The 19,791-nt window shown below is 39.9% G+C and overlaps 1 protein-coding gene across 1 annotated transcript in view; it reads right to left on the minus strand.

Moving 5' to 3' along the window:
- The window catches only part of LOC139731320 (rap guanine nucleotide exchange factor 2-like), a 142,358-nt gene that overhangs the window by 7,180 nt on the left and 115,387 nt on the right, over positions 1-19,791 (minus strand). The window contains exons 18-30 of the mRNA XM_071642207.1: positions 19,424-19,682; positions 18,779-18,986; positions 17,961-18,197; positions 17,066-17,248; positions 16,476-16,575; positions 15,534-15,745; positions 14,982-15,128; positions 14,276-14,425; positions 13,278-13,386; positions 11,113-11,388; positions 8,875-9,219; positions 7,049-7,201; positions 5,550-5,693 (exon numbers count right to left, since the gene is read on the minus strand). Coding sequence (XP_071498308.1) covers positions 5,550-5,693; positions 7,049-7,201; positions 8,875-9,219; positions 11,113-11,388; positions 13,278-13,386; positions 14,276-14,425; positions 14,982-15,128; positions 15,534-15,745; positions 16,476-16,575; positions 17,066-17,248; positions 17,961-18,197; positions 18,779-18,986; positions 19,424-19,682 — 2,523 coding nt within the window. The remainder of the gene's footprint in view (positions 1-5,549; positions 5,694-7,048; positions 7,202-8,874; positions 9,220-11,112; positions 11,389-13,277; positions 13,387-14,275; positions 14,426-14,981; positions 15,129-15,533; positions 15,746-16,475; positions 16,576-17,065; positions 17,249-17,960; positions 18,198-18,778; positions 18,987-19,423; positions 19,683-19,791) is intronic.

The raw sequence follows: 19,791 nt of genomic DNA on the forward strand, positions 1-19,791 counted from the left end.
GCATATATCATATATCATACAGTTTGATAAAAAGAAATCCCCTCCCCTTCAAACCATAACCATCTTGTGCACGAGCTTGGCTGAGAGTTTACTTCTTTGGTGGTAACCTGTGACCAGATGAACCATGGGGTGGCTAGCTTTGTGCACATTATTATGCATGATATGATCTTAACAAGGGTTACCACATATTATCAAAATGTCCCTCCTTCCGTCAAACACAATATCTTGACATATGTTTGATTAGTATATTCAGTAGGGTGAGTGACATATTAGTATGTGAACTAGGTACAAGGTAAGACAGGAGTTAATGTGGTGAGAACTACGATGACTGTATATGTCCAATGCACCAACATGAACACATTGGTGACTGTAGGTCAGCTTTGAAACTTTGGGAACTAAAGATACACAATGTCATTTACTGGCTGGAGTAGCTAGCACAACTCTTTAGAGGGCAATGATGTATTCTACAATTTAATGGTGAATTCTGGACCCATGAAAAGTTAGTCTGATAAGAAAGAGTAAAAATTTATGAGCACAGAGGTGAAAATTTGATCAAACTTGGATAAAAAATTATTAAAGGAAGTTGTAAAATTGTGCAGTTTCGTTGATTTTTACAAAACACTTCATAAACAGTTAATATGAATATTCTTGCGAAGATGTTGACAATCGCGGTGAATACTGTGACGATAGGGGAACGAATCAATCACTTGTCTCGTGAAGAAAATCGTAGTGAGGTGTACGACGTTTCGCTCGCTACTGCTGAGCTTCGTCAGGTACAATAAGACACAGTGGTGCGTGCACGCAAGTTATAGCGAGTATGCGGACATGGTAGTGGGCACGCCGCTACCGGGGCCGGGTCGGGCAGTGCGCCATCCTGTGTCCGCTGTTTGCCTGTACCTTGTACCTGACGAAGCTCAGCAGTAGCGAGCGAAACGTCGTACACTTCACTGCGATTTTCTTCGCGAGACAAGTGATTATTTCGTTCCCATTTTGTCATAATATGAATATTGTATGCAAATGAGTAAAACTACATGTATTTCATTCCCTCACAACTTGCCATATAGTTTGCACACTAAATCTTGAAATTTCTGTTTTTTTTTAATTTTTTCATTCAAACACATTTTATGTCCCAGTCTCAAATCCTAAAATATATGTGATTGATCATTTTTCTGAAGTCATTCAGCCAGGAATAATATTATTTTCTATATTTTTATAGCAGAAAATTTCAACAATTCTTCTTGACAAAATCAAAGGAAAACTGAGGTGATAACATCATCAGCTCACTCATATGCATATTCACCTTAACTGTTCGAGAACTGTTCGAAAACTGTTCTGCCAAATTAGCAAAACTTCACAATTCCTTAAACTTTTTTTCTGATTTTGATGACGTTTTCATTGTTGTGCTTCTAAAACTTTACTTTTTCTTTTCAGACTAACTTTTAACTGGTCCTGAATTCTTCTTTAATGAATAAAATTGAGTCACTTTGTTCTTCTCAATATCATGAAGTTCCTCCACACACTATAAATTTGGCACCACTGTTTAATTCACAGTCTTTAGAGTATCTAGAAAGTAAATCTTGATGCAGACATCATACTGGTTGTAAGTTGAGAGCTGTTTCATCCCAGTTTAACGGGATCACACAGTTTTGGTTGAGACCTAATTTCAGATTTCTAACATTTTTTGGTGAGATAATGAGAAACATCTTATAAAATATGAAAGAGCATGTAATTCTATGAGGAATTCAACGTTTATTTGATGAAAATTGGTTTTGAAATGGCTGAGATATCAAAAAAGAGCGATTCTTATAAAGTGTGGGACCCACACTTTATTACGATCGCTTTGTTTTACTTTAAGGAAGAAAGATTTGCGGTGACACCATGTGTATGTAGTCCTTAATCGGATCGCTGTTTGGCAGAAGAGCCTAGAAAGAGGAGAAACGAAGAGGGAAGCGACATATGGGGGTTGTGAGGAGGGCAGAAAGTGAAGAGTGGGAGACAGTAATGGGCTAGAGATTGAAGTTGCACTAGTGGAGACGGTAGAGAAAGGAACACAGAGAGTGGTAAGGAAGAATAGTGTGAGAATCAAGTAGGATGTTCGGACATCGTTAGAAGGGGAAAGATGAAATAGAAGGGAAGAGGAAGAGGAAGGAGTTGAATGTTGGAGAATCATGGAGATAGGAGAGAGCAGTAAAGATTCATCAAACCAAGAGAAGAAAAAACGAAGTCGGCGAACAGTGTGACTATGGAATGCGGAATCAATGGAGAAAGGACGAATAATCCCTCGAAGGAAGGGTAAGTAGAGGAGAGATGAGAATATGTTGATAGAAGGGAGATAGAGAGAGAGAGAGAGAGGGGCGGGGGGGGGGGGGGGGGACAAAGAAAAGAAGTAGAAAAGAACAAATTGAAATTCAATACGTAAATCAGAGGGAGCTAGTATGGATCCTAGAATGAAATGCTGCTGAGAGGGAGAAAAAATGGAAGGGAAAATTGATGACAGTTAAGTCCTGAAAAGGTTCCTGTGGGAGAAAAGCAAAAATAAGAAATCAAAATGAGGTTAAAGTGTAGACCTGAGGAGAGAAGACAAGAGAAATAACCTGTGGAGAAATGTGTAAATTAAGTAGTGGTCCTGAAAAGGACCGTTGGGTTGTATGGAAGGAAGAAATAAGACAAAAAGAAGAAAGAAGAGAAGAGAACAGAAAAGAAAAGAAAAGATAAGTAGTGTAGAAACAGACAAAAGTGTAAGAGAGAGAGAGAGAGGAAAGAGAAATGAAACACTGAGTAAAGGTGCTAGTGAAAGTAGCTCAAGAAATCTAGTTATAAGAATAACTAGGAGAACCGAGGAACTTGACGTTTCGGGCAGATTGACTGTCCTTCGTCAGAAGTGAAGCGTGATCGGAGAAGAGGCGGGCTATATATGGAGAATGCGGACCTAGAAGGAAGTGGTCGGTTGAGGCGGGCTCGCAGGCGAGCTGAGCGTCGGCTGTTGGTGGAGTGTTGCGGTCGTTGATGCGTTCTATTGTTCTCGGAGTGTGTTGATGGCGGAGTATATCTGTGAGAGCTAACTTGGCTGTTAGTAGGTCGTGGCCGGAGATTGGAGTCCGGGTTAGTGGTTGGGGTGGACGCCGGTGGTGTGGATGACTTGTGTCGGTGAGGGCGTCTTCTCGAACCAGCGATAGGTGTGGTCGTGAGTGGGAGGCGCGGTTGACGTCGTGGGCGCTGTTGTGAAGAGGTGGGGGAAGAGATATGAGAGGAAGAAGTAGAGGGGGGAATGTGCTGTGGAGAGAGTGTGTTGTTGTTGTCATTGTTGGTGTTCGATGGTTTGTTGATGAGAGGGAGCCAGATGTTGTTGATGTGGAGTCCAGTATCCTGTGTAACAGTGTCGTGTGTGTGAATTTCTATGGCTTCTCTGATGCGTCGTGTGTTCCAGTTTTTGATGGATGTGATGAGTTTGCTGTCTTCCCAGTTGATGCGATGTTCCGACTGTTGAGCGTGTTTCACGATGGCTGACTTTTCCCATTCCGAACGTCTGTAGCATGTTTTGTGTTCTTTCAGTCTGGTCTCTAGCGATCTCCCTGTTTCACCTATGTAGACTTTGCCGCATTCGCAAGGGATACGGTAGACACCTGGTTGTTTGTGTTTGGGGTGCTTGTCTTTGTGTGAGTGCAATGAATTGTGAAGTTTGTTGGAAGATGTATGACGGACCTGGATGTTGGCGGACTTGAAGATGCGTTGTAGTTTGTGCGAGGTGGCGCCGAGGTAGGGAAGATTTACAGTTGTGATGGGCTGTTCCTTGGCTGCTTGGTTGGGATGAGAAGGTGCCTGAGTGTTGATTTTGTGCTTGGGGTATTGGTTGATAGTGGTGAGTGTGTCTGTGATATGTTCGAGTTCTTGTCGAAGATGTTCTTTGTCGCTGATTTGATGAGCACGTCGGACGAGAGCGTTCGGTACTGACTGGCGGACTGCTGGATGATGGAAGGAGCGGTAGTGAAGATATCTGTCAGTGTGAGTGGGTTTGCGGTAGACCTGGTGAGAGAAAGTGCCAGCGTTGGTCTTTGTGACGAGAACATCGAGGAAGGGGAGAGAATGATTGTGTTCCGTTTCCACTGTGAATGAGATGTTGGAGTGTTGTTCGTTGAGGTGTGAGAGGAAGTCGTCCAGTTGATCTGCTTGGTGCGGCCAGATGGTGAAGATGTCGTCGACATACCGGAGCCAGAGTGAAGGTTTGTGTTGTGCTGTGGCTAGTGCGTGGCTTTCGAAATGTTCCATGTAGATGTTGGCAATGATCGGTGAGAGGGTTTACTTTGTTTTTGGATGTTTCAGTCATTCCAAACCCGATTTTCATAAAATAAACTTTGAATTCCTCTTAAAATGGTATGCTCTGTACTACATCATAAGTGTTTTCTTGGTATCTCCCAAAAAGTTCAAAGCCCAATTGTCATTTTTACCAATACTGTACTATCCCTTTAATCATGTCATTCTTCTTGACATAGAATTTTTCGTTTCGAAAACATTAATCTTCTTCATAAAGAGAGATGGGTATCAAATAATTGATGTATGCATAGACTGTCCTACTGTTCTCTTGCCCACTGAACCATGCCCTGTCAGTTTCCCAATGTGAGCATCAAATGAATGGTGTAAGAAGTGTGTATATCTGTATGCATCCCTTGGAATATTCCATTACAGTATTGCTTGGAATACTGAGTATTATGATACAGGATGATGTCCAGTACCTATGACAAGTTGCTACTTCATGTTTTCTGCTTTCAACATTTCTATTTTTTTTTCTCCTTTTAGAAAATAACCAATCCCTTCACCTTTATTTCTTTCCAGCTGTATCATGGATGCTACTTCAACTTGTGCTAAAGCCAACAACAAGCTGTTTATGTTAGAATGTTGTGTTAGTTTGTAATATAGTGCTATGTGGATACACAGTAAGAACTACACATCTACACCAGTGATTCACTATTAATACAGAACAAAGCATTGGTCAAAACATGTGTAAATGTGGCTGTGAATGTGCATCCGTAATTCATTGAAAAGCATACTAACATGAAAGGTGTATTCACACGGCAGGGAAATGGTACGACGCCACCTAAAGGTCTTGAATTGTAAAGTACGATGATCAGGTGCTAAATATTGCACATCACCTGTATGTACAAACAGGTCCTATAGCTACACAAACCATATATTTATTTGAATAAAAGGATTTATTGGAATCTTAACAGGTTATTGGTTTATAGATGACAAAATTCTTCTAAATCATTAAAAGAGCTTCAATGCTTTATCATTTGATCAGAGAGAACAAGGATTAGGGTACATTTTTTTAGTACAAAGTAAATATTACAAACGTCTAAGTCATTGGGAGAAGAGGTACGATATAGAGAATTTTCTCAGCATGATTTTGCCAATAGCAACCTTTCGGGAAATATTAGGAATGCATTCATTGCATTATGACCACTGAACCTCACCAGTGTGAACACATCTTTCTTAGATTAAAGTAGGTTAGGTGGAGAGGAAGTATTTGGTGTTGTGTCTGTGAACATCAGTACCTTTATTAGGTGAAATACTCTTTCTGACCGAATGATAGTCAGGTGGGGGGTGGGATCGGTTGTGGCTAGGGGACACCCGCGGATGCGGTCGAGATGGTCCCAGGTGACCGTAGAAGGGGGCCTGTGCACCAATTGAGTGCGCCCCTGCTGTGCATGATGGGGGGAAATACGTCACAAGAGATTGTATTTGGGTCTAGCTGGAGTTCAGACCCATCCTCCTTACATCACCAGGTACTCAGAACAAATTAATGAGACACACATCTCTTATTATTTGAAATGTAAAATTTGGTCATATTGGAGTAACTTTTCTTCTTTTTGGTTACCCTCAAATTGCAAGTTGCATCAGCACAGCTTATTTCACACCATGAATTTCTTCTTTAACTGTTAAAAGTTCCAACATTGTGACTTCTTGATCTATTTGTGCTTGTTGCATGGTGGATTAAAGTGATAAAGAGATTGCTCTGTATGCCATGAAGTCTGGACTGATCGATTGCATCTATAACAAAGCTATCTCATGACAAAACAATATATGCATTAATCTCTGATAAATGAGGATGGTCAATTGTGTAAATCAAACAAAACTTAAAGATGCAGATTATCATAACATGCATGAGATGATACTGAATTAAAATTCCTGTACAAATTAATATGGTTCCCTAGAGTACAATATGTACATTTAGGTGAAAAATCAAACGTGGAATGAGTGCAATTCAGTGATCAAAATCTTTGCCTCCAAAATCATAAATATCTTGATTTAAAGTTAAATGTGTAATAGTCTTTGAGTTCAATATCGCTTTCACATGCAAAGGCTGGGAATGCAAGGCACAGAAAATGCTGGGGGATAAGGATTAAAAGAAATTCAAAACTGTCGCATTATCAAACGTAAGATGCAGTAAAACTATAGTAAAACTAATACCAAAATCTAAACATATGGAGGTGTTAAGCATTTAATGGACAAATGATACTCATTATATGGTCTCCAAACTAATTTGCATGGTGCCATTGAATTCTCCACACCTTCAAATATTACAATCAAGTCCAAGTTGTGTTTTGTTCAAACATTGATTTGTCTCCTGCACATTTCTTTAGAGAAAGCGTACAATGGTTTCCAATTTAAAACAAAATTCCATGGATCATTGACCAATATGAGAATGGCGCATACCATAAAAAATCAAATTCTACCAATATCACTGAGTGCATAATATGCCATTTTAGTTTTGCTATACATCTGGTAAAACACACAAGTGATATGAAATAATAAAATGTGCAAATCACAGCAAAGTCTAAGTGAAAACTCAAGTGGGTGTATATGCCAGGAAAGTCCCCATGTGCACATCTCTGACCTCACTATCAAAAATGCTCCAACAATGTCCCCAAAATACCACATTTGTATCTTTAATCTTTGTCCTTTATCCCCCTCTAGCCCAAGAATCCAGATTTGCTCACACACTAGTCTGAAATGTACCAGACTCGGGATCAACCTCGGCTTCAAAGCTTACCATCTCTAGCGAAGCGGTTATCCCTCGTCGGTGGAGATGAGGAGCCAAAGGACGAGTTGCTCTGGGTGTCGTAGGAAAGCCCGCCCCCTGAGTCCGAGCTGTCGTAGGCACCGATTCCCCCACCAATGAAGGCAGAGGGCGGAGGACCTGAGGCTAATAGGAGTGGTCGGGGATGGATTGAAGTTTATACACAGCATGGAACATTAATGCATGTTATTTGAGGTGGGTCTTAATCTAAGTCGAAGAGTGGTACATGCTGTACAAGAATAAACAACTTTGACAAATATTCTCTATATGTTGACTATTGCAGGTCTACTTGCTATGCTAATGTTGTTCTTCATTGTAGCTTTCATTTGGCATTACAAACTTGCAAAGCTGCATGTCACATATGGCTACCAACTCCTGGTTCATGAATGTGAGGCGGTCCCCTTGGGAGCAAAGTCAGTGGTATATTCATGGTCGCAGATTTGTGAAAAATACTTCAAAAGGCCAATGGTTTTTAGTTTGGGGCTTTGGTGCCACCAGTGTAAGAGGAGAAGAATGTGACTTGAAGCATACAAGAGAAAACATCCATTTTGAGGTAAATGAAGAGAGAGTTTTATGTTAGGAATGCACCAAACTTGATGACCTTAATGCTGTGAGTACACTTTGATCATGTCAGGTCTGAAAAGCTAAGAGCATTACTACACAACATGTAACACTACAGTGGAATCACTTTACTTCATCTCATTTAAAATGTAAATTATCTTACCATGCTCTTTAAAACTGCAAACAGAGACAACATACAAACTGATGTACTTCAACTTTAAGAGTATTTACTTGCTTAAATTTTGTGACCCAAGGTGTTAATGAAAGAAAAAGATATATCAGTTGCAAAGATACAGAAGTTTTAAGAGAGTAAAAGAGAAAGTTTAGCACTTAGCTGCTTCCAGTAAAGAAAAAAAAAGTCCAATAGAGGTTTTGTGTATTAGATATAATATCAGTGAATTAAAAGTGTCAAGGTTACATTATGAACATGTTTTTATCTTTTTTGGTTAAAGTCTATAATCAAAGAATGTGTGACATACTAAGATCCACAGGTACCACTAGTGTGTTGGTTACAAAGTTCACATAAAACAAAGAAGTGGAAAAGAACGCCAGTAGTTTAATACTATAATTAAATACCCAAACCACCAGAAAGGATCTATTTCTATATTCATGCATGACTTTCCAAAATATACCAAATAATACTCTATCTGGTGAGAGAAATTGGCATGCATTACATTGACCAGAATCCAAAGGATGTCTTTACATGATGTATGATAGATAATAATCTGATCCATCGCAATGACACACAATCATTCACTATAACAATCATTCTCAGATGCTAAGAATTAAAGACATTGATTTTGCACGCTTCATTTTCTTTAATGATGCTGCTGAGAGCATTGTTTGTTTGTTTTTTCTTATGGTGATAGCAGGGAATGGGGAGTACACATTATGTCAAATTACTTTGTATCATTTCAAGACTTTGGATTTCTAGTGCTAAAACATTGATTGTGCAAGTCTAAGGCATCATTCTCTATTACGTAGTGCACAGTGCTGAGTGATTTGAAGTACACTGTACTTCATGCATTTAAAGGGGAGAGTGAATTAGCGATAGCTAGCAATCTATCTTGTTAGATTCACTGGCTAGAAATATTGGAGAAAGTCTTGAAAAACTTGGATTCACAGGGAATTTGTAATTTGATGTCTGCCAGTGATGTTAGGGTAAATATTCCTCCTCAGGTTAGGCCAAGTCTTAAGAGAGGACATCTTTCGCTGTACTACGAACTAAAGATATTCACCGACGGTATGTCTGCGTCTTGGATCGTGTTCTATCCGACCGCTCTGCGACCCCGCCTCACTGCCACCATATCCACTGTCACTACGCTGTGGACTGAGAGGACGCCGTTGCCTGGGTTCCAGGGATCCCGTCGACATGTTGTTCATTTTGGTGGCCACGCCAAGCTTGCGGAAGCGTTTCTGAGACTTGGGTCCCGGTGAGGTTGGGGGTGAGCCCACACTTGAGGCTTTCGAGGAGCTGATGGAGGCCGTGTCATCACTCTTGCGGTCCATACGCATTTTTATGTGTCTGTCGCCCTCTTCTGACAAGGAGAGGATTTTCTTCAGGTTTTTGGGTGAGGTGGCACCTGAATTTTTCCGTGTTCCAAAACGTAGTTTTTGAAGAGGTAAATTTGAAGGGGATGGGTAAGAATTTCATATGATTTCAGAGCAGTTTGGAGGTTAGTATCATGTCTTGTCCTTTTTGGGAGGAAAAAAGTCTTTGAAAGATTTCTGATGCGAGTGACAGAGAATCAAGCAAGCTCTGGGTATTGACTTCTTACCACTTTCCCAGAAAACATTCCAGACAAAATAATGAATCACAGTGTGTTTGAAGTGAGCTGTAAGAGGACATATTAAGCAGACAACAAGCAGAAAGCAATCCAAACTTATTTCTTCTTCTGAACTTAGATGGACTTGTATATCCCATCAATCTCTGTTTAGAAACATGAACAGAAGACTTTAACCCGTTGAAGACTAGTCCTGAATATACTCTGGCAGATGTCTACTGGAAATGCGTGTTGAAGCAAAATCAGCTTGTCCTGAACGGGCTAACTTAGTGTGCTTATCTTCAATCTTGTTGTGGGGAGCATATTTCCTCACTAACATTATGCAAACATGCCACATTACTGGCCATTCAAATACACTGTGAGCTTTCCCTATCTACAAACACACACATTCACACATCCCATTAGCATTTCCCACATGGCAATACTGCAAAATTATAATGCGTACAACTGTGGACAGAACAAAACTTCATGTCTAGGGGTCCTATGCATTATAAACCAAATTAAACCCTTAAGTTTTGCTTGCTGTACCTTCATTCATATATTCCGGTGCACGAAAAAAACAAAAACAAGAACAATGAATAAATACAAACTGAATGATAGAGTGCAAATGATACATACATATATCTAAAATCAGGCAGGTGAACATAATCTAAATCATAGATCATTCATGAAACTTTGCAGCCAAAACTGAAAGATGCATTAACATTTGACCGAAATGAATAAGGCAAACAAACATAAACAAAAAGATAATGGATTGCAAAGAATGATACCGGTGTATGGACAGAAATAAAAATAGATCATGCAGGGCATTATTTGATTTGGAATCTCAGTTAGGTCAATTGCCATCTGAACCTCAGGGTTTACGAGCACTTTAGGAAATTAACACAAGGAGGAATATTAATTTCAACTTGCGCAGGTTTATCTTAATATGAACCACCGCCAAAAGAAGTTTTGAGTGTCCAGAAGTGAGGCATTAGTTTACAGGAAGACTAGAGTGAATAGTGAATTGTTACAAGAAAGAGGTTATTAGGAAGAAGATATGGTCAATGCTGATTAAATTTCTGATAAGTACTTTCATTATTTTGTCATTAACATCTCGTAAGATTACACCAGTGTATATGGTCCATAATATATCCTTTCAACCTGATCTTTTTTTTTATCACACGACTGTCTGAAAATTGGCACATAGATTGTGTCCAAATCTTGTAAGGAAGTTATCACTTTGATCTAGTCTCAATTGATTGAAAGGAAGTTAACACTTTGATCTAGTCTCAATTGATTGAAATCCTTGTCCAATCTGGACAGCAAATTACCACAAGATGAGGTTCACATGACAATGAGCCTGAAAAGACATAATACCATTATCCCATCACAGTGCGGCTGGATTTTAGTTAAGCAGCTTCAAAATTTGGTCTCCTTTCATTGCATGAGACACAAACTATTGGCATTTTATTCTTTTTTTGTGTGTGTGTAAATGACCTAAATACTCACTGTTTTGCACTGAGTGCTCTAATTTTCCAATTGAAATATATTCAGCTTTTAGAGATAGCAGACTCTAAGGCAGACCCTTGAAAGATGTTATGTTTTTGGTATGAAAGGGGGAAAGAGGATTACTTGGGTGTCCCATATTTTTCAATTTTTTACCCCCAACTTTGCAGTGGTCACACATCAAAAGAAGTCATGCATACTAACCAAAGGAGGTCTTGGGCGCATCCTTATAGATTATCTGCCTACGCCTCTCCTCACGATCAATCTTTGAGTGTGTAGGGGAGGAGGGGTGAAGGGCGCGGCCGGGATGAGAAGAGGAGGAGGAGGAGGAGGAGGACTGAGATTGGGGTACATGAGAGGAGGAGGAGGAGGAGGAGGAGGGGTCACTGGGGTCCAGCGAGTTTGGGGACACATTGGAGTTGGAGTTGTGGTGGTTGCGTCTCGGGAGGGTGGAGTAGCTCCCGCTATTTCCGCTACCGCCTGAGAGAAGAGTAGTGGGAGGTGAGAGGAGGGGAAGAGAGTCTGGGCGTCAGTCATTCTCTCAGGATTCAACCTTAGTTGGCTCATTTTTAAAGGGACACAGGACAAAATAAATTTAAAGGGAACACTGTAGAATAAATGAAATAAACTGCTTATGGTGCATCTGGAGTTGAATTTGATTTGATTTGTGCATTTCTTCAAATTTTACCGATATTATTTCCACCTCTTTGCTCTGGTCAATTCTTTCAACCAAATACCACTGGTAAAAGGCACATAAGTAGAGAAACTGAAACAATAGGTGCATACGAGCTGCATTTCATATGCGCTTAGTTAGTCAGTGGCTGCTTCGCAAATTGCGAGCACATGTGAGGCATAATTGCAACTGCACAAGGCAAGATGTTTGGACATATTCGAAATTACACTGTATGAACCCTAGCTACTAGAACATCTAATCTCTAAAAGACAGGATGACTTTTAAAGTCTTTAAATGAAAGTCTGCAAGATGGCAAAACATGAAGACAAAAATGATTTGGATATTTACTATGCTCATAAAGGACTTTAGAATTGCAAATGAATCTTTTATTGGAATCTGCATCATTTACCACTGGCAGCTGTTTTTTATCGCAAAACAGTCAGTGTAGTGATAGCTGCACTATAAATGTGCATGACCTCTGCACTAGAATTTGGAGACAAAGTATTTGCAAGAAAGATTGTGGCATGTCGAAGGTATTTGGTAAGAAATAGGCTGTTCTTCCGCAGAGATGTCATGCAAAGGGAATCACAAATTACGTGGATGATGGCAATGAAAGTGATACTAGGAAGCACAAGACATGTCAATTACACAAGAAAATGATGCATCATTTCCAATTCTTCCTTTTATAGAGAATTGATTTGCGCAAACGATCGTCCACAATGCACCTTCACTCAGCATGCAAAGAATAAGTTCAACACAAGGAGAAATTTTCAAGAGAATGGCTCTGTCTGGGCAACATAAGAGGATAGGGTAGCACAGCAAATCAAATCAAATCAAATCAACCCAAACTTCAAGACAAACTTGAAACACTTTACAGGACATTTAGCAAGATCGATTTACACAAATGAATCAAAATCATGAGAGAATAGAATCAAGGCCAGAACTTCTGTGGAATCATGGAATATTCACTCATCGGACATTTCATTATGAGAAATGGCAACATTAAATGATGGGAGGAACATTGTTAATCATTATTTCACATGAAGGACAGCAATTGTTTGGAGTGAAATAATTCAAATTAATATTTCACAGATGAAATCAGTAGTTTGTGATGTGATCAACTGCTTGTATGCTTTGATAATATTAGGTTGCTTGTATGTAAATGAAGTTAATGTGTTAAATGTCAGAATAATACTTCTTCGATTATTTGATAAATCAAAGAGGGCTATAATTTGTCATGCTACACACAGTAGATCACACTTGGCTATGACCCCACTGTTGTCATGGCGACAATACCACATACATTGAAAACAGAACCACTTTAGTCTTCCTTCTCAACATGACAACAGGCACATTATACAAGTACATTTTAACGGGTGAATAAAAACGACTTTGTTACAAACATATGAATGAGTTATTGTACAAATAATCAAGAACTAGTCTTAAGTAATATGTAACAGCATCATTTTTTTTGTGTGTGATACTTTCTACAAATATTGATCAGCTGTACATTTTCATATTTGGTACACAAATGAGGAAATTCAAATGCATGTCATGCATACTGTACAGTTTGACAGTACGGCTAAGTATCAAAGTTTCATCATAATAAAATCACTATTGCAAAATTTCAGTGGATACGACAAAGTTAGAGAAGTCTGTGAGACAGTGGACCAATCAGAGGACAGACAGGGCCTACCTGCGCTTGCGATTGGCTCACACTTGAGAGACAGCTCTCGCAGCTGGTCTTCATCTTGTATGACAGTCAGATTGGCCATGTAGAGCTTCACTCGTCGTGTCATTTGAGCCTGGGAGAGAGGTTGAAGGTCGAAGGTCAACAATGATAAAGATTACAACAGGCTCAAACTCTCTGCAATTATCTTGCAACACGGCTGAAACAAATGCTGTACAACTGATTTCTGTAGCAGGGTGTGGCAGTCTGCTTTCATGTGTATCTGCTGATCAAGATAAAATACTGCATTTGTGTGGAATATCATTCTAGTTTACTGGTATGGCTTAGTGTAAGATGATTTTCTTTCCATCTTCCACATTATGAATCAAGAACACTCATCCGCATATCAGTAGCAAATCATTTGTTATCTCATTTCATTGAAATCAAGATCAAGCAGAATAGGATTTAAAAATAATCCAAACTATAAATGCAGTATATCTCACAGACTTATAAATATTTGTGTATGTCGCGCATCTTTCAATATTCATGAAATGAACAGCTTACAAAAAATACTGCATCCCATTAACACAATTGTGGTATACATCATGGCCTAGGTGAGAAATCTTTCATTTTCTCTTGACAAAATGCGAGTAATTAAAACATCTTCCTTAATCTGTCAATGTTGTTCTCAATTGCAAATTCAACTACTCACAAAATTACCTTACAAGTCCCAATTCACAAAGTCTATGGCATACCAAGTATCACGTCCCCATCATTTAGCGAGCAAACCTCTTCAAATTAGGATTTCATAAATTTCAGGTAATTCATCTGGCTTGCTACTCTTCAGAATGTCACGGTCTCCACAAGGACGGGATCTATCTAAACCCGAACTACAATTGCGTGCAACATCTTCTGTTAGTCAACATCTGTAACACTGAATCGGTCTCATATCAAAGAAATTTCATGTAGAACAAAGCAATCTGTAAAGGAGTGAGCAAAAGGAAGTCACATCAACTCCACCATACCTCTTCCCACATCTTCTTGGGGTTCAGCAGGCCAGAGTTACGTCGGTTCTGGTTCCGTTTCCGTGGTAACGTGGCGGTACCTGAGACGATGTTGCTGAGTGGATAGGTGGAGCTCTGTGTCTGCACTGGTGTCAGAAGATGTTTGGGATCCTGCGTCACACAAGGGAGACATACAGGGGTGAAAACACTCACATTGGGGAGTAGGGGATGACTAAGATTTGGTTAACATTCATCAAAACAGGTACTGATATCAACAACCCAGTCTACAAGTCTCAAAGACCCATGAAAACAGTACATGCTAATCAACAGGTGTGTCCTTACACTTTGAGGTGTGTATTGGTAGCAATGATTAAACAAATGAATGATTTATGCTGTGGAACTCTTAATATCAACCTATATGTATGGGAATGGGCAGTCTGTTAACTGTTCTACGTTTGGGAGCTCAAAGCTTCCAGCCCTATCCTGCTCATTCTCCACCACATTATTTAAAGTAGAGTCACAATGTGACTATACACTGTAATGATTAATCTTCTCAGAATGTAGCCCAATGTTGCCCTTCCTGGTACAAAAAGGCAATTCAAAACATCTGATACATTTCATCTGTCATTAATTTAATTCCTTAATGATATCTCATCATTGCAACGCATGTCAGCCCATTCTTCAGCATCTCCTTACACTGGACGATCATCACCATCTCTTTTCTTACGTATTGTGCATTGCCCATGCTGTTGAAGTAGCGCACTTCTCTCGCAATCATCCTCAGCTTCTCAAAGTTGATAAGGCCCTCGACGTACGAGTCGTTGCCAAGGTGGATGAATGTCAGGTCTTTCTTCACAATAGGGAAAAATGGCATCTGTACAGAAAGTAACAATAAACAAACAAACAAAATTACCTTCTGCAGTTCCTAAACTTGCCAGTTTTCTTTGGCTTTGCCTTTTTCAGTGACGTTCTACTTTGTTTTGTGGTTTTAGCTTTAAAGTGCATTCACCAAAATATCAACAATGGCTGGTATGAAGAACTCTTCAAAGATGATGTCGAAGCCTGATGGGACCCACAAGAGATTATGTTTCTTCCACAATTAAAAAAAAAAAATCCTAAATCAATGTATTTATATATGCTGTTTCCACAGTCAACTGCCCACATACATTAACCTCTCTCACTCACACTTCATACCAATTGTCTTAGAAACTCCCCAAGAATGAACCTTCATATTATAATGACGTCTAACCCATCCAAGGCTGTGATGGAGATAACTCACCAGAGGGGGTTGGACATTCTCTGCATTGATGAGGTTGCGGTACTTGGACATGTTCCTGGAGGGGTCCAGGAGAGCCTGAAGGTCTTCAAACATCTTGATGTACTTGCTGGGCACCTTGTCCCATGTCATACGTAATCGGGACACTGAGCCGTGGCCGAGACCGCTGATGACCGCAAACAGGGAGTTGAAGTTGTGACAGTCCTTGAAGTGTTCTGAAAAATTGCAATAATTTGTTTCACAGTATCAGAATGACTACTAATCTCAGAATGACTGTCTCGGAATGACTGCTAGTCACTCAGTATGAGTAGATCCTTACATTCATGTATATGTATGGAGTTCCTTCTAGAATGATACTTTGAAAATTCTACATGACCTGCCTTCTTTAGTAATCAAAACTGAACCAAGTTCAATGTGCTACTTAGGCTTCACTTTAAGATCACAATTCACACAGTGAGTAGAAATTAAGATTTTATATGAAGCTCTACAAAAAATGTCCAGTCTCCAATGGAGGGTTGTTGTTTGTTTTTTTTCACCTGAGAGACAGAAAATACCATCATTACATAAATGTAGACCAAAATTACAGACACTCACTGGCCCGAATTCTCAAAGCTGGAATAACTATTCCGCGGAATAGTTATTCCGGGAATAAGTTATTCCACATTTGAGAATAGATTCCGGGGAATAAATCGCGTCATTTTACGTCACGAGGGCCTGATTTGCATAAGAGGCGTAATAAATCGGCGGAATAAGCGGTGTAATAAAGTTATTCCACCTTTGAGTATTCGGGCCACTGAGTCTTACAATGTACATGTTTCCATGTGTACAAAACTTTTGTAACTAATGTAAAAAATTCATCAAGAATAGCTTAGAATGCTAATGATAGCAGTGAACATCAAATGAGATGTCAACGGTCACTGAGACTTTCTCCCTCGAGCCACTTACTGGCAATCTTGATGAACTGCTTGAGAATCTTGGCCCTCTTGATGATACTGGTCTCATTGACCACTTCACTGACCACCCAGAACATCTCCAGATTCACCAGCTGAAAGAGACAAATGACCACCAACATAACATTCTGACCAAGTAGTTCTTCCTTGGACATTCTAATACAAGCACTCATCTGACACCAACACAATTTTTTCCAATATGATAACATAAGTGTGTCCAGCCATTCAACTGTACAGGATATAAAACTGTCACATGGTTCTGAATATGTTGGAAAGCTCTTATTGGCACAGTGTCAAACTAAGATAAGGGCATAAGCTGAGTTTCAAGTGCTACCTTCCCTACCCCCTTCTCTAGTGGACATGAACATCTTTAAGCTTTTGTCACAAATCACTCTGGAAAAGGTCTCATGTCACAGCAAATAGGATGCCAAAGCTATTAAAGCAGAAAACCATTCCAACAACAGATCTTAATATAAACTTTGCATCTTTTCCCCATCCTAGACAGCTATGTGACATATTAGCAAACATCAGATGAGTAACTTTGTAGTATGGTGAGAAACAAGAGCTGCTGGAAGGGTTAGCTACCTCCTCATAGGCCTTGAGTCTATCCACTTCCTTCTTGCCCTGTGGCTTGAGGTTGAACAAGTCTTCGATGTAGTCTGTGGGTTCAATGGCCTGAAAGATGGCATAGTCCCTCAGAGAGAACTGGATGGCTACCTCTACACTGTCCAGCTGAAGGAAACTCACTTGACTCTCCTTCCATAGTTCCTAGGATGGAGTCCAACATTGAACATTGTCAGCATCAAGGTTATGAATATGTATTTATCATCGGTTGAGAATGATAAGGGCATTAAGTTTCCACTAAAGTCATAGTGTTTGAGGCACCTTAATGGCCTTATCATTCTCAAATATGCATAAATCATGACTGGGTTGCAAGGAACCCATGTGAGTAGAGAAATGAGGTCACAGACATGGTACTCAAGGAAGAAAGTCAGATCTCGGTGATTCCCTCCAATCATTTTGAGGTGAAGTAGATTGATTATTGTTCAGTGTCACAGATATGACACGTGTGCTGTTGATCACCACAATCTCCTCCTTGAGCTTGCAATAATCACACTACACTACATGCACTACAATGACTTCTACCTAACAAAAGCTCTGTTGCTTTCAGAATTAGATGCTGACAGAAGGTAGGTGGAGGGAGCATAGGTTGGATCTTTACCACTTCAATCTGTATCCAACATTCCCTTCCCATGTCATCTAGAGCTTCAAAATCTGTGCTTACACCGCATGTTCTAAGAAACATGGTTCATCTCCAGTATCTACCTTGAGCTTGCAACCTATATTACAAGTGATGCCTTGTTTGCTTCTTACCACACAAAATCTAATTAAGAATCTGAAAACACATATAACAAAAAATACCCCAACAGACATTAAGTCAACAATCAATAAGTAGGTAGTTCTTTTTTCCTGTCCTTACCACTGCTACTTCATCAGGCATCAAGGTCTCCGAGGCCATGTTGTTTTTGAGAAACAGTCTTCCATTCAGGCTGAGTTTGAGGGCGATGTTGGACTGGTGGTCTGGAAGGCGTTTGTGCTTGACCAGTCCCCCTTGGCCGACGGTCACCTCACAGAGTGAGAACTTCCCCGTGCATGCTGGCTCCGATACGTTGAATTCTCGCATGGCCAGCATGACTACCTCATTGGCTGTGGTTTCCTGTAGCGTGGTGGAAGCAAAGAGCAAAAGTCAAAATAATGTCAATTCAGCTAGTCTTTGATATTGAAATAAATCATCAGAGCTCCTAGAATACACAAAATTTGTCAGCATACATGCAACAATCAACCCATTTCACAAACATCTTCTCTTCAGTCGATCCCTAGTAGGTATCCATACCAAGTATCCACACAAAGTATCCATACCAAGAATCCATACATTTGTATCAAGTATATATGCTTAGTATCCATACCAAGTATCCACAATAAGTATCCATACCAACAAACAAGTACTGTAAAACGAGGAATGTTCACGTGCATTTTAATTTCGCCAGAGCCAAGATTCGCGAAATTAAAATGCACACGAAAGTTCTTGTCTACACAATATGTATTTAATATATTAATAAATTTCATGCCACAAAAATGGTAATTGGCTCCAAGTCGCAAAAATTTGATGTCACGAAAATATTGTGTTTTACGGTATCCATACCAAGTATCCATACTAAGTATCCATATCAAGTATCCACACCAAGTTGCCACATAGTCATAACATTCCTTCCCCAGGCTAATTCCCTTCCAACTTACCTTGTGAACTAGGAAGTATTTGCAAGACTGGTCTGCCTTGTAAATCTTCAGGACATGTTCAGGGAAGTCATTGTAGCCAAAGCCTCCTGGAGTGTCGTACATCAAGAGTGATGGAGTAGACAGGTCAGGGTTGCTGTTGCTAAGATACGGATTGCTGCTCGCCAGACTGTTGGCTCTGCCGGGACGTATCATACCTGTCGTGTCATCCCTGAAACATCAAGTCATGAGAGAAGGATTTGAAGATTGCACAAATTATGGCACAAGGGAAGCACTTCACACACAAATACATAATAAACTACACAAGACCACACCTTTTCTTTGCATTAAAATGGATAGGAATATAAAACACAAACTAACCATCTAACTTCATGTAATGTTTAGTGCAGTCTACATTATCGTCCAACAAAATCATAATCCATAAATTGGAAGCCTGTGACTGTCTGTCAGTTAGGAAGACAGTATGTTGCTGAAATACATTAAGAATGTAGCCTTGAAAATTTTGATTTGTTTCCTGTTTAAGATGAATGAATCAAAATATCTCGACAAAGTTGATTTTGTTGTGGACACACAAACACACATGGGAAATAAAGAAAGGTTTTATTCAGTCTAACTCATAGATTTTACAGGTATCACTAAAGTACATACTTAGCATTAGGCTTGTTGGGCAATATGCTAAGCTTGGCCAGGTTGCGCATCAGTTTGTTCTTGTTCTTTCCCAACATGCTCTTCTTGTTGTCCAGCTTGGACTTGTCCTTGATCTCTGGCGAGCCGCCCGCCATGTTCATCACGTCCGGGACGGTCAGCCTGGCCCGGGGGTCAGACTGAAGAATAGCAATCTCCTGGCTAGTGCGACGGCCCCCGGCGCCAGGGCGACTGTCCTGGGAAGCCAAGAGGTCACGGAATGCTACAGGGAAGATATCAGTGAGGGAGAAATACGGTGACTGTAAGCTCCATGTTCCATGGTAATCCAATACATCGTTCTAAAAATTGAAACTTTTGATATGATAAGTTAA

This window comes from Diadema antillarum, unplaced genomic scaffold (assembly GCF_040938485.1).
Source record: "Diadema antillarum isolate AM-2024a unplaced genomic scaffold, OU_Dant_1.0 seq00000368_RagTag, whole genome shotgun sequence".
Taxonomy (NCBI): Eukaryota; Metazoa; Echinodermata; class Echinoidea; order Diadematoida; family Diadematidae; genus Diadema; species Diadema antillarum.